This window comes from Zalophus californianus, chromosome 8 (genome assembly GCF_009762305.2).
Source record: "Zalophus californianus isolate mZalCal1 chromosome 8, mZalCal1.pri.v2, whole genome shotgun sequence".
In the NCBI taxonomy this organism is placed as follows: domain Eukaryota; kingdom Metazoa; phylum Chordata; class Mammalia; order Carnivora; family Otariidae; genus Zalophus; species Zalophus californianus.
This window is the reverse complement of record NC_045602.1, coordinates 126,549,734-126,564,743: the sequence shown is the minus strand read 5'-3', so window position 1 is coordinate 126,564,743 and position 15,010 is coordinate 126,549,734. Positions and strand designations below refer to the sequence as shown.

The following is a 15,010-nucleotide window of genomic DNA, read 5'->3' as shown; positions in this document are numbered from 1 at the left end:
GGAGATTCTAAGGTGTAGCTCAGGTTGTGAGCTACTGTCTAAGAACTCCCTTGCAATGTGTACTTAATTAGTCTGGGATGGGGCCTGGGCACCTGCATTTTAAAAGGCATCCCAGGTGATACTCTTATGTAGCCAGAGTTAAGAACCCTCTAACCCAGCTGGGAAGGTCCACTGCCCACTGGTGTCTTTACCAGGGCCGCTCAAAGTGTGGTCCTCAACCCTGCAGCATCAGCACGTTCTGGGAACTTGCTGGACATGCAAATTATCAGCCCCCTTCCCCCCTCCCCGCCCCTGAATCTACCGAATTGGAAACTCTGGGTGTGGGGCCCAGAAGTCTGGGTTTTCATGGGCCTCCAGGTGATTCTGCTGTTGCCTACATTTGAGAACCTGTGTTTTATGTTATTTCCTATCTCCAGGGTCACTTTTCCTAGCCTGGTCTGTCAACAGTGCTTCCTTACGGCCAACACAATTCTCTATCTTCCCATCAAGTGTTCTTTCCCCCATTACAGAGCTTTGTGGACACAAAGGGCCATTCTCCCCTCTGTGCGTGGACAGAACTCTGCTCCCCACGCTCCTGTTCCAGCCACAGGTGGAGATTACATTCACCCAGTCAAGCAGGCAGTCTGGAGTTACCTCGATCTCACTGTCCCCTGCTGGGGATGGGTCACTGCTCCGCTTGGAGCGGCCTCGGAGCTTCCCGTCGGAGGCCCGGTGCGGCCTGTCCGCGTCTCCCTCTTTCGCTGGCGTGGAGGGCCCATTGTGCGTGTTATATTCCCCTGGTGCAGGAAAGGGAAGGGTGGACATATCAGAAGCTCTGCTGAGTGTCTCCTCCCAGGAAATATCACCCCACCAGAGCCAAGCTAGGCCCCATAGGCAGCACAAAAGGCAAAGATCTCATGGAATCAAAACTGCTCTTGATGGTCCCCTTGGCTGCCTATTCATAACCATTCACTCACGGAGCCAAGATTCACTAAGCAGGCATAGTCCCAGGCACTGCTTCCCACAGTACTTAAATTTTAGAGGGAGGAACGGGGCGTTAGACAAACAAGTGAGTATCTAACATGCCAGGGGAAGACGCGTGTTACAAATGGGATGCGGAGGGGGATGCCGGGAGGTTACTAACTGCTACGGGGCTAGTCAGGGGGGGCCTCATGGATAAGGGACACCTGAGCGGAGCTCTAGGGAAGTGAGGGTGGGCGGTTGGGGGAGCTGTAGGGACAGTGAGCAGAGTTTTGTGTTTGCAACTTTCTATTTCTCAAAGCCTGAGGATCCCCAGATGAACAGAAGGAAGAAAATCAGTATTTAAAAGGAGCAGGGCAGGGGCGCTTGGGTGGCTCAGTCATTAAGCATCTGTCTTCGGCTCAGGTCATGATCCCAGGGTCCTGGGATCGAGCCCCGCGTCGGGCTCCCTGCTCGGCGGGAAGCCTGCTTCTCCCTCTCCCTCTCCCCCTGCTTGTGTTCCCTCTCGCTGTGTCTCTCTCTGTCAAATAAATAACAAAATCTTAAAAAAAAAAAAAAAAAAAAGGAGCAGGGCAGCAAACTTTTCTATCTTTAAGAGATGCCCAGCTTGGGGCGAATGGGAGGTGTGCGGGGAGAATTCTCTGTGTTGCTTTCCCTATGTGGCTTGCTCCATTCTCTATTAAAAGCACAGGGCTAGCACTGAGGACACGTTTACTGACGTGTCCTCAGTGCTAGCCATTGAGCTGGCTTGACCCCTATATATGAGGGGTCAGTGAGAAGATGCAGGGCAGAAGGTGGCCACCTGCTTCCACTGAGCTGGTGCTTCTGGGAGGCGCAGAGAGGCTGCCACGCTCATGCCCTCAGGCAACTGTCTGATGACCAGGCATGAGTGAGCAGCACCCTCCTGGGACCCAGGGTGCAAAGCCAGTATCTGCGCTGTATTGTTTTTTTAAGCACAGAAGTTTGAAATACGTGGCTTTTTATCAGAGTTTATTGTCTTTATTGAACTCATGAAGTGGGATGACGTCAATCTGTGTTACCCTGGACACTCATGGTAGAGGCAGAACCAAAGTCTGGGCCAGTCCCCATCGCGAGAGTGACAGAAGTATACGCCGGAGTGGAACTGGGGAGGGCACCCCATCCTGCTCTCTCATTTTACAGCTGCTGGGTTTAGTTCCCAAATGTATCCTGACGACTTCATCTCTCCTTCCATAATCACCAGTTCTTGAGGATCATTAGGAGGAAAATGCTTTTGTCTAAAACTGCTTGGCAATGGACTGATATTTTTCTCTACCCTGGAAGGACGATTTCCCTCCAAAACCCAAGGGCCTGAACTTGGTTTAATATTTCTACTTCTTAGCAGACTAAGGACATAAGAAGAAAGGTTTAGTTTTGAGTTGTCAGGACTGTGGGGCCATCTCCAACCCCCCAGCGTTTTCAGGACACAGCAGGAGAGATTCCCAAATATCCATCTTGCAGAGACTTTCTTCTGGAGGGTGGGGAATCGGCGTTAGAGAAATTCACAGATGCTTTAGAGTCATAGATAAGGTTTATCCTGATTCACCTGGTAGTTCTAAGGTTATGGGGGCTTAGAAAACATGTTGACCCCACCAAAATCCAGGCAAATAGTATTAAAAAGGGGGGATATACCAGGCATCTGAGAAATGTCTAAATAAGGTGTGGGGGAAGCCAATATATTAAGAGTCTCCTGGGGTGTCTGGGTGGCTCAGTTGGTTAAGCTCTGCCTTTGGCTCAGGTCCTGATCCCAGGATTCTGGGATCGAGCCCTGCATGGGGCTCCTTGCTCAGCGGGGAGTCTGCTTCTCCCTCTCCCTCTGCCCCTCCCTCCGCCCCTGCTCCTGCTCTCTCTCTTGCTCTGCTCTCTCTCTCTCTCTCTCTCAAATAAATAAAATCTTTAAAAAAAGAGTCTCCCTCCCCGCCCCTAAAAAAGCAGCCCTTTCCCCTACCTTTTACATTCTTGAGAATGAAGTGTCAAGATTCAAGTTTCACAGTCAGAGGTATACAGGCTAAAGCAATTTATGTAAACTTTCTTTGGAGTCATTTCATTCTTTTTCTTTCTCCCTCCTTACACTTTTACATCACCTCCAAAGTCTCCTTGTAATCCCTTCATGATCTCTTCCTCCCAACCCACTCCCCAGGCGACCACTGATACACTTGCTCTCACTAGAAATTAGTTTGTTTTTTCTAGAGTTTTAAATAAATGGAATCACACAGTACATATTCTTTTTTGTCTGGCTTCTTTCTTTTCTTTCTTTTAAAGATTTTATTTATTTATTTGACACAGAGAGAGAGAGACAGCTAGAGAGGGAACACAAGCAGGGGAGGGGAAGAAGGAGAAGCAGGCTCCTGGCTGAGCAGGGAGCCCAATGTGGGGCTCGATTCCAGGACCCTGGGATCATGACCTGAGCCCAAGGCAGACGCTTAACAACTGAGCCACCCAGGTGCACCGCCCGCCCCTATTTAAAGATTTTATTTGTCTGGCTTCTTTCAGCCAGAATAATTGTTTTGTGATTCAATCCATGTTTTCACATATATGGATAGATCATTCTTTTGTGTTGTTGAGTACTATTCTATTTTATGGATATACCACGCTCCATCTGTTCACCTGTGGATGGACATTTTGGTTAATTCTAGTTTGGGGACGGTATAAAGCTGCTATGAACAGTCACACATCAATCCTGGTATGCATGTAAGCTTTCTTTTTACCAGCGTGATTACAAGGTCATGTGTTGAGTCCAAGTTTGAGTTTTTAAAGAAACTGCTAAATTGTTTTCCAAAGTGGTTGTACCATTTCACACTCTCACCAGCGGGGTAAGAGAGTTCCAGTTGCTCCACATCTTTGCCAACCTTTGGTATGGTCAGTTTTCGTGATTACAGCCATTCTAAGGGGTACACATTGTGGATTTAATTTATACTTCTCTAATGACTAATGATCAGCATCTTAGTTATGTATTTTTTTTTTTTTTTTTGCCATCCCTGTATCTTCTTTGGGAAAGTGTCTGCTCAAATATTTTGCCCATTTTATTACTGAGTTGTTTGTTTTCTTAGTCTTGGGTTTTGAGAATTCCTTATATATTACATGTATGTGATGGTTAATCTTGTGTGTCAAGTTGATGGGCTGGTAAAACGTTATTTCTGGGTGTGTCTATGAGGGTGTCTCCAGAAGAGATTAGCATTTGAAATCAGTAGACTAAGTAGAAATCTGCCCTCACCAATGTGTGTGTGGAGGGAGTGCATCCCCCATTCCATTGAGGGCCCAAAAAGAACAAAAAGGCAGAGGAAGGGCAAATTATCTTTCTTCTTGAGCTGTGACATCCATTCTTTTCCTGCCTCAGACATTGGAGCTCCTGATTCTCAGGCCTCTGACTCAGACTGAATTGCTCTACTGGATTTCCTGGTTCTCTGGCTTGCAGAAGGCAGATCATGAGACCTGCTGATCTGAGCCATTTCTTACAATAAATCTCTTCTTATCTCTCTCTCTCTCTCTCTATCCTGATATTAGAGTTTGGAGAACTCTAATATGACATACTTTATCAGATACATGCTTAGCAATTACTTTTTCCCAGACTGTAGCTTCTCTTTTCATTCTCCTAACAGTGTCTTTCAAAGAGCAAATGTTTTAAATTTTCACGAAGTCAATTTATATAATTTATTTTCTGTCTGGATCATGTTTTTGGTGTCATCTATGAGAATTCTTTGCCTAACCCAAAGTCACAAAAATTTTCTCCCGTCTTCCTTAGAAGTTTTATGGTTTTATGTTTAGGTGTATGATCTATTCTATGTTAACTTTTTTATGTCATGTGAGGTATGGACTAAAGTTGTTCTGAATATAGATATCCAGTTGTTTCAGAATCTTTTGTTGAGAAGACTATCCTTTCTTCACTGAATTGTCTTGAAACTTTATAAAAAATCACTTGTCTGTATACATGTGCATTTATTTTTGCATTCTCTATTCTGGAACATTGATCTACTTGTCTATCTTTATGCCAATACCATATTGTCATGATTACTGTGGCTCTGTAATAAGTCTTCAAATCAGGTAGTGTTAGCCTTTTGGGTAGTGTTACCCTTCCAAATTTTTTTCTGTATCAGAGCTGTTGAGGCTATTCTAAGTCCATTGTATTTACCTATGAAGTTCAGAATCAGCTTGCCAATCTCTACAGAAAAGAGTGGGATGTTGACAGAGATTGTGTTAAATATATAGATCAATTTGTGGAGAAATGACATCTTAATAATATTAAGTCTTCTGAGCTGTGAGCTCTTTCCATTTACTAAAGTCTTCACTTTGTTTCATTAGCACTTTGTAGTATTAAGTGTCTGACTCTTGCACATCTTTTGTCAGACTTATTCAATAGCATTGAGTATGAAATGAAATGAAATGAATAACACTGAAATGAAAGTATTCAATGTTTTTTGATGATACTGTAAATGGCATATAAACTATCCTATTTCCGGGCACCTGGGTAGCATAGTCAGTTAAGCACCCAACTCTTGGTTTTGGCTCAGGTCGTGATCTTAGGGTCTTGAGATCAAGCCCCATGTCCAGGTCCGCGCTTAGCACAGTCTGCTTAAGTTTCTCTCTCCCTCTGCTCCTCCTCCCTGTGCTCTCTCTCTCTCTTAAATAAATAAATCTTTAAAAAATATTCTATTTTCTATCACTTGTTACTATATAGAAATACAGCTGATTTTCATATATCCACCTAGTACTCTGCAACATTGCTAAACTCACTTTTTAGTTTTAGCTTTTTAATGAGTTCTAGCTAGTTTTCTACGTAGGTGATCACATCATTTTACTGCCCTTTATGAAGTTTTGTTTCTTTTCCAATATGGAGCCTTTATTTTTCTTGCCTTATTGCACTGACTAGAATCTCCAGTACAATGGTGAATAGAACTGGTAAGAGTAGACATTTTTGTCTTGCCTCTGATCTTAGGGAGTAGCTGTAGGTTTTTTGCAGTTATCCTATTTTAGTCAACTTGGGCTGCTATGACAAAAATGTCACAGACTGGGTGGCTTAAAGAGCAAAAATTTATGTCCCACATTTCTGGAGGCTGGGAAGCCCAAGATCAAGGCACTGTCCAATTTTGTTTCTAGTCAGAGTCTTCTCCCTGGTTTTCAGATGGATGCCTTCTTGCTATATCCACACACGGTGGAGAGAGAGAGAGAGAGATATTATCTCTCTTGTGTCTCTTCTTATAATGGCACTAACCCCATTCATGAGGGCTCCACCCTCATTACCTAATTACCTCCCAAAGACTCCACCTCCAAATACCATCACTTTAGGGATTAGGGTTTCAACATATGAATCTGGAGGGGAACACAAACATTCAGTCCGTAGCATGCCTTTTTCTAATAAAGTGTTCCCTTCTATTCCTGATTTGGAATTTTTATCAGGAACAGGTGCTAAATTTTGTCAAATGCTTTCTCTGCATCTATTAAGATGACCTCTTTTTTTCTTTCCAGTTAATTAATTATGGCAGATTATGTTGATTTGCAAATTTTAAACCAACTTTGCATCCTTGGGACAAATCCCACTTGGTCATAATATATTATTCTTCTTTCATATTTTGCTGGACTTGATTTGCTAACATTTTGTTTAGAAATTTTTTATCTGCACTTATGGGGATATTGGTCTCTAGTTTCCTTTCCTTTCCTTTCTTTAAAAAGATTTTATTTATTTGAGAGACAGAGAGCACGAGACGGGGGAGAGTCAGAGGGAGAAAATGACTCCTTGCTGAGCAGGGAGTCTGATGCGGGGCTTGATCCTGGGACTCCAGGATCATGACCTGTGCCAAAGGCAGACGCTTAAACGACTGAGTCACACAGGCGCCCCTAGTTTCCTTTTCTTATAATGTCTTTATCTAGTTTTGGCATCAGGGTCATGTTGGCCTCATAGAATGAGTTGGGAAGTGTTCTTTCCTCTTCAATTTTCTTGAAAATTTTTGTAGAATTGGTAGTTCTTAATCAAATGTTTGGTAGTCTTAATCAGTGAGGCCATCAGGGCCTGGTGATTTCTTCATGGGAGGATTTCTAACAAAAAATTCAATTTATTTAATAGATGTAGGCCTATTAAAGATATAGATCTGTTTAGGTCATCTATTTCTTCCTGAGGGAGTTTTGGAAGGTTTTGTCTTATAAGGAATTCATCCATTTCATCTAAATTGTTAGATTTATTGGCATGATGCTGTTCATAAAACTGCATTATTGCCCTTTTAATATCTGTAGGGTCTGTAGTGATGTTACCACTCTCATTTCATTGGTAATTTATGTCTTCTCTCTTTTTTCTGTATTGGCCTACCTAGAGTTTTATCAATTTTATTTATCTTCTCAAAGAATCAGCTTTTGGTTTCACTGATTTTCTCTCTTGTTTTTCTGTTTTCAGATTTCATTGATTTCCATTCTGGTCTTTATTGTTTCCTTTCTTCTTCTTACTTTGATTGTAATTTGCTCTTCTTTTTCTAGTTTTTTAAGGTGGGAGATGAGGTGTTCGGCTTGAAATTTTTCTTTTCTAGCATAGACATTTGTGCTATAAATTTTCCCTTTATGTACTGCTTTAGTGACATTCTACAAATTTTGACATGTTGTGTTTTCATTTTCATTAAGTTCAAAATACTTTTAAATTTTCTTTTCGTTTTTTTTCTTTGACCCATGGTGTATCAGTCAGGATTCTCCCAAGAAAGAGAACCAATAGGATAAGAGGAGATTTATTTATTTTTTTTAAAAAAGATTTTATTTATTTATTTGAGAGACAGAGCACACGAGAGGGGGGAGGGTCAGAGGGAGAAGCAGACTCCCCGCTGAGCAGGAAGCCCGACGCAGGACTCGATCCCGGGACCCCAGGATCATGACCCGAGCCGAAGGCAGTCGCTCAACCAACTGAGCCACCCAGGCGCCCCTAAGAGGAGATTTATTATAGGAATTGGCTCATGCCGTTATAGAGGTCAGGAAGTCCCACAATCTGGTGTTCGCAAGCTGGAAAATCAGGAAAGCCAATGGTATAATTTAGTCTGAGGCTGAAGGCCTGAGAACTGGGGGTAGGGGGAGTCTGGAGGGGTTGGGCCCCACTGGTATAAGTCCTGGAATCCAAAGCCCTGAGAATCAGGAGCTCCGATGTCTGTCCAATTATCTTTTTAGATAATCTGCATCATACTGAAAAGTTTGAAAAGGAAAGATCCCTTAAGCAACCACTACTAATTTGTTTTTTCTCTTGAGTAACGTCAGATGTTCAGATTTTGCCCTCTACCTTAGCAAATTGCCCTGCAATCATCTGTAAATTGTTGGGAACTTCGTATAACTGCTAATGCATATCAGTGCAGGCTGGGCTGGGGGCCGGGGTGGAGAAGAGCATCAGGATACCCTATCCAGGCAACGCAGAGAGGGAGCATGATCTATTGGTAATATATAACCCTCCTGAGGCTCTGGAATTTGGAACCAACCACTCAAGGAGATCCTGGATAATTTCAAAGGTGGAGTTTTTATGGGAAATTTTAAGAGTGAGTGAGTGTGTGTGTGTGTGTGTGTGTGTGTGTGCACATGCGCGCGCACGCGCATGTGCACACATGCATGCTTACATGCCCTTCCTTTGTAACAGACACTGGGGAAAAGAAGCAAGAGACCTCGGTTACAGCTGACAACTATTTACGTCATTAGATTTTATGTGAGCTTGTTAGACACACAGTAAAAACCATCTCAACCACTTATTGTTGAACCTTAGACGAAGGGATAAAGGAAGAACAGGGGGAAACAATAAAGAAAAGTTTCAAAGAGATACAATGAACCTTTATGTTTGCTCTTGATGGGGAACAAAGATAACCTTCCCACATACCCCAAACTCTTGGGAAGTAAGACTTGGAATCCAGTTCCAAATTATACATAGACAGTGGCATCTACTTAAGGATTTCCTGCTTATATCTCCTCTCTAAAGTCAGTTGGAGTGGCCACACTCTGAAAACCAGGAAGGTCAAAGATAATTCAGCACTATGAGATAAAGAAAAGTTTGTTAAATTTCATACCCTTCAAAGAAAGCAATTTGGAAGTTGTCACCTAGGTACCATGCATTCATTAAATACTGTGATGAAATCACAATGACAAAAATCAATGTTTAAGCCCTAAACTTCCTTAAAAATTGACTTAAAAGGGGCGCCTGGGTGGCTCAGTTTGTTAAGCATCTGACTCTAGATCTCAGCTCAAGTCTTGATATCAGGGTCATGAGTTCAAGCCTTGCACTGGGCTCCACTCCTGATGTGGAGCCTACTTAAAAAAAAACTGACTTAGAAATATCGGGCCATGTTGTCCCCATTTGCCACCAAACCAAGGATAATTAACTTGTCCCCAGTGATGGAAAACATAAGGGCTAAAAGCAATAGCTGTACCAAGAATCCCAGGAACAGAAGAAGTTAGTCTCAACTACTGTTCTTTTTCTAACCGTCAACCAGTATTATGGAATGAATGTCCACACACTGTCATGTTAGCTTAGCTTCTACAAGCCCCAGAGTATCAGTGGGTTCTGAAAAACCCACTGAAAAGAAAAGAGAACAAAATGCAAGGATATCTACTTTACATTTGGGCATTCTAATTTATTGCTGTCATTTAATGATAATAAGCCTAAACCATCTCATACAAGAGAAGACATACGCATAGCAGATCTATGGAAGGAAAGAATGAATCCATAGGCCGGTAAGTTAGTTGCAAAGGGATGTACATCATCCAGGGGTCAGGACATGGACTCTCCTACATGTTGATCCTAATCTAGGTGAGTTCCATGGGTTGTGGATACCGGTTACTTTGGCCCACCCAGTGTCTCTACTGTCTTCCCCTGGGTGGTGTGCTCTGGGTTTCTTTGGGAAACCACCTCTCCCTCATTCAGTCCACGTGGTCTGGGTGGGGATGACCCAACTCTAGCTCCTGCTGTGGGTAGGAGACCCAGGTCTGCTGACCCATCCCAGAATTTCATCCAACTGCTACAGAGACTGGTGTGAGGATAGGTATGTGACCTAAGCTGGGCCAATAGAAGCATTACCTGGGACCTCTGCAGGGAGGGGCTGTTAGGAAGGAGGAACTCTCTCTGAGGGGTAGATAAGCAGGAAGGACTGAATCCTGGAGCAGCTGGTGACCATCTTTGCCACCATAATGGGAAAGCCTGCTTGAGAGGGAAATGAACCCAGGAAAATGCTGAGAGACTGAGGCCCAAAACTATCATCTTAACCCCTGGACCCAGCCTTGAATCCCTACACCTTTTGATTACATATGCTTAAAAATTCCTTTTTTGGGGGTGTGTGGGTGGCTCAGTTGGTTGAGTGTCTTGACTCTTGGTTTTGGCTCAGGCCATGATCTCAGGGTTGTGAGATTGAGACCTATGTTAGGCTCCTCACTCAGCAGGGAATCTGCTTGAGATTCTCTCTCCCTCTACCCTTCCCCCTATTCGTGTGTGCGCTCTCTCTCTAAAATAAATAAATCTTTAAAAAATTACTTTTTGTTTTCGGGCGCCTGGGTGGCTCAGTTGGTTAAGCGACTGCCTTCGGCTCAGGTCATGATCCTGGAGTCCCGGGATCGAGTCCCGCATCGGGCTCCCTGCTCGGCAGGGAGTCTGCTTCTCCCTCTGACCCTCTTCCCTCTTGTGGTCTCTCTCTCTCATTCTCTCTCTCTCAAATAAATAAAATCTTTAAAAAAATAAAAAATAAAAAATTACTTTTTTTGCTTAAACTAGTTGGAGTTGCATCTTCTATCTTTTGAAGCCAAAAAGTCCTAATAAAAGGGATTCTTTTTTTTTTAAAAGATTTTATTTATTTATTTGAGAGAGAGAGAGCACACACAAGCAGGGGGAGGGGCAGAGGGAGAAGGAGAAGCAGATTCCCCACTGAGCAGGGAGCCTGATGCAGGGTTCGATACCAGGACCCTGGGATCATGACCTGAGCCGAAGGCAGACGCTTTACCAACTGAGCCACCCAGGCACCCCAATAAAAGGGATTTCTGAAGCTGATGCGCTATTGAAAACATACACGTATGAGGATTTTTAAAAAGATTCTAGAATTCTCGATGAGAGAACCAAGGTCTGATGGCCACTGTCCTTCTGTTCTCAAATGGGTTTTAGATAACATAATCTCAGCTATGTTTGACTACTGAATATCCAGGAGTACTGGTTATGGAGCCCAACAGGCCTGTGTTCAAATCCCAGTTCCGCCAACCACTAGCAAGTTACTTATCACTCTGATCGTCATTGTTCTTATGTGGAAAAGAGGGGGTACCTGAAAACCAGTTTTTGTGAGGATTGTGACTTTCCTTATCACAGTCTGTAATTCTGTATTTATGTGATTATTTGATTCCTGTCTGCAAGAATGATGTCTACGTTGTACTATATTTTATTTCCTAAACTAAATAGTACCTGGACAACAGCAAATATTTATAAATATTTGTTGAATCAATATATAAATAAGTGAAATGAGAAAATCACATAGATATGTGCTTGGCACATTGCAGATGGGCAACAAATACTAGTTTCCCTTCTTTGAGGACTAGGGCTCACCAACTCCAGTGTCCACATGGGCCAGGCAGGTAATGAACCTGAAGTACATTGGCCAGATGTGCAATTGTGTGTGCCCTGTCTGAATGGGGCAGATATTACTCAGCCAGCCAAGAGTCGTCACTTAGGAAGGTAGACCTAAGTGACCAGGTCCAGATTTGCTTTCAAGAGAAGACCAGATCTACTTTCAAGGGAAAGCATAAATTAGAATTTTTAGGTAAAAATTTTAAACATGGGTACAATTAAAGACACACACACACACACACACACACACAGAAAGGCCAACAAAATATATACGAGGACTGGATTTAGCTCTTGGGTGACCAGTTCATTACAACTGGGACCCACGTTCAGCCCATCCCTCCTATGAGAGCTCAGATTACAGCCACCAATAACCACAGGACAGCGACTGTACTTACCGCCAAGCAACTCAGAACTCTGGTTGGGGATGCTGTGAGATGCCTCCTGGAGGACATAGGTGGATGTGGAGAGGGGAGAAGGGCAGATGCTGCTGGCCGAGACGTAAGGAGGGCTGTAGGATGAGCTGTAATACTGGGAATACTGGCTCTGAGGGAAGCCAGGGTAGGAAGGATAGTCCTGGAAAGGGAGACACACAAGGCGCTGAGTGAGGAAGCCTGTCTGGCCATGGGCCTTCCGTCCGCCCAGTCACAGGCTGACAGTGGCATGGGGCCTCATGGGGTGGGTCTCCTGTGTCTGTCTCCGTTTCTCCCACTAGAATAAAAGCTCCATGAGGGCAGGGACTTGCCCCAGATGCAGACCCCAAGACAAGGATGCAAGTGCAAGTATTTGGGAGGTGAACGAGACACCAGTTGCAGGAATGGGGAAGTGAGACAGGAAAGGGAAGAAGGAAAAGCAGCTGATCTGGGGGCTTTTAAGTGGGCACTGGAGGGAATTCCCCTGGAAAACACAGGGATGTTATAAAACACACCCTCAGAATGATCTCTCCCAGGGGCAAGAGAGCTGGGCTGTTCATCCACCAACTCCAGCCAGGTTTTTTTTGAGAGCTGCTCCCAGTGGTCTTCATTCCCTGGCACTTCCCTCCTGCCCTGTGCTCTGGTCCTAGGGAACACCCTCGAGCCCCGGGATGCAGAGGTCAGCAGGTGCCCCCTGAGGGGTGTGGGTGTGGCTCTGTCAGTGTCTGTCTTGATTGCTGTTATATCCCTAGCACCTGGAACAGTGCCGGGCACACAGGGCAGCTCAATAAATACTAGATAAATCAATAAACCAATGAATGAGTGATAAGGACCACATACACACATACCAGGAGACTAGGTGACATTTTAAGTGCACGAAGGGTACAGATACAGCAGCACTATATACAGCATTAGAGATCCAGAATCTTCTATGAGGAAGTCTCAGAGATCAAATCAAAGAATGCCAATCCCCTTTTGATCAAGCTTTGCTTAAACCAGCCGGATGTTCCAGCTCTCCCACACCATTGTTTCAAATATTCCGAACAAGTCATTGTTTCAAATATTCTGCCCCACCATCACCATAAACTGATGCTTCTCAACCCTGTGAAAACTTACGGGAAGTTCAGCTTCCTGGACCCCACCCCAGCCCTACAGAATCGGAATTTCTGGAGGTGGCATTGAGAGAATCTCCGTTTTTGACAAGCTCCTCTTGGTGAAACGGGCAGACTGGAAATAATACCGAAATACAGACACCATCTCCCAATCTTCCAAGGTTTAAATCATTTAGATTCTCCAGCTCACTGAAGAAGAAATAGTGCATTCCTCATATTTAAATGTTAAATATTCCATAAAGCCAGCCTACTCTGTCGTTTTGTCTTAAGGCTAGCCTGAAAGCATGTTAACCTTTTGTTCTGAAATAATTCTAGACTTAATAGAAGAGGTGCACAAATAGGACAGAGTTCCCACTCTCATTCTGAATTTAATCTCTAAGTGAGAACAAGACAATCAAACTATTGGCCAGTGTTCATCTTCACAGGGTTGGCCCGGTGTGATTTAACAAGCATTTATAAAGCCCCCACTGTGTGCTGGGCACTTGGCACTGGAATGCAGAAGTGAAGATGATGGATTCTCACGCTTGAGAAGGTCAAGAGAACACATGCATTTGCATTCATACATTCAAGATTCAACAGTCACTGGGCATCTCGGGCTCAGGTCAGGACGGAATATCGCCTACATCATCTTGGAAATCCACCAGTGATTCCAATTTCTCTGTCTCTACTCTGTATCTTTCGGAGGGCCCTTTGCACAATCTGACTCCTGCGGTATCTAAACCCAGGGAATAAGAGACTGCATTTGTGGTGGGGGTTGTGGGTGGGAGTGGATTCTCAGGGTGCCCTGACTTAAGGGGGCTGTTTAAGGAAAGGGAATACAAGTGGTGGGGAGCGACGTCTACCTGGTGCACACTTCCAAATCCGGCTGCGTTGGTCAGGCCATTTGCTCCTTGGTAGATCCCCGCCGTGCCTGCAGGAAGGAGGAACGGGTACAGATGAGGTTTCTTACAGTCAGAGAGGGACGTGGAGGAGAAAAATGTGGCAGACAGGTGCGCTCTTTGAGGGCTGACAGATGGGGATGGAACCTGTGACCTCAGCAAGTTACCAAATCTCTCTGATGCTCAGTTCTGTCAATTATTGAATAAAAAGTAGCCCCTCCTTCAAAGGATTATGGTGAGCAATAAATGAGACAGTGCATGCAATACAGATTCTGGCTCTCAATAATTATGTTTACAAAAAATATCTATTTAAAAAACTGTGGTAAGTGTACATGACATAAAGTTTACCATTTTAACTATTTCTAAGTGTACGGCTGAGTGGCATTTGCTACATTCACATTGTTGTGCGACCTTCACGACCATCCATGCCCAGAACTCATTTCACCTTGCAAAACTAGGACTGTGTCCCCATTAAATACTAACTCCCCACTCCTCCCCTCCCTCAGCCCCTGGCCCCCACCATTCTACCTTCTCCACGACTGTGACTGCTCTAGGAACGGCACGTAAGTGGAATCATGTAGCATTTGTGCTTTTGTGACTGGCTTATTTCATTTAGCATCACGTCTTCAAGGTTCGTCCACGGTGTGGCAGGTGCCAGAATGACATTCCATTGTACCATATACCATTTTGTTTAGCCATTCATCTGTCGGTGGACACGTGGATTGCTTCCATTTTTTGGCTATCATGAATAATGCTGCTATGAACATGGGGGTAAAAATGCCTCTTTCAGACCCTGCTTTCAATTCTTTTGGGTAGATACCCAAGAACTGGATATGATAATTTGATTTTTAATTTTTTGAGGAACCACCTACTTTTGTCTATAGCGTTCCATCATTTTATACTCCCACCAACAGTGCACAGGGTTCCAAATTCTCCACATCCTCATCAACACTTTCTCCTTCCTTCCTCCCTCCCTTCCTTCCTTTTCTTTCTTTGTCAGTAGCCATTCTAAGGGGTGCAAGGTGGTAAATGAATAAACTGAACGGTGGTAAACTGAATAAATGCACAAAAGGACTTTTGCCCTCTGAG

The 15,010-nt window shown here is 43.9% G+C and overlaps 1 protein-coding gene across 4 annotated transcripts in view; it reads right to left on the bottom strand.

Annotated features, from left to right (window-relative positions):
- EYA2 (EYA transcriptional coactivator and phosphatase 2) overlaps positions 1-15,010 on the bottom strand; it is a 266,106-nt gene that overhangs the window by 91,198 nt on the left and 159,898 nt on the right. For all 4 annotated transcript variants that reach the window (XM_027622030.2, XM_027622033.2, XM_027622032.2 and 1 more), the window contains exons 6-8: positions 13,886-13,953; positions 11,917-12,094; positions 634-776 (exon numbers count right to left, since the gene is read on the bottom strand). In XM_027622030.2, coding sequence (XP_027477831.1) covers positions 634-776; positions 11,917-12,094; positions 13,886-13,953 — 389 coding nt within the window. The remainder of the gene's footprint in view (positions 1-633; positions 777-11,916; positions 12,095-13,885; positions 13,954-15,010) is intronic.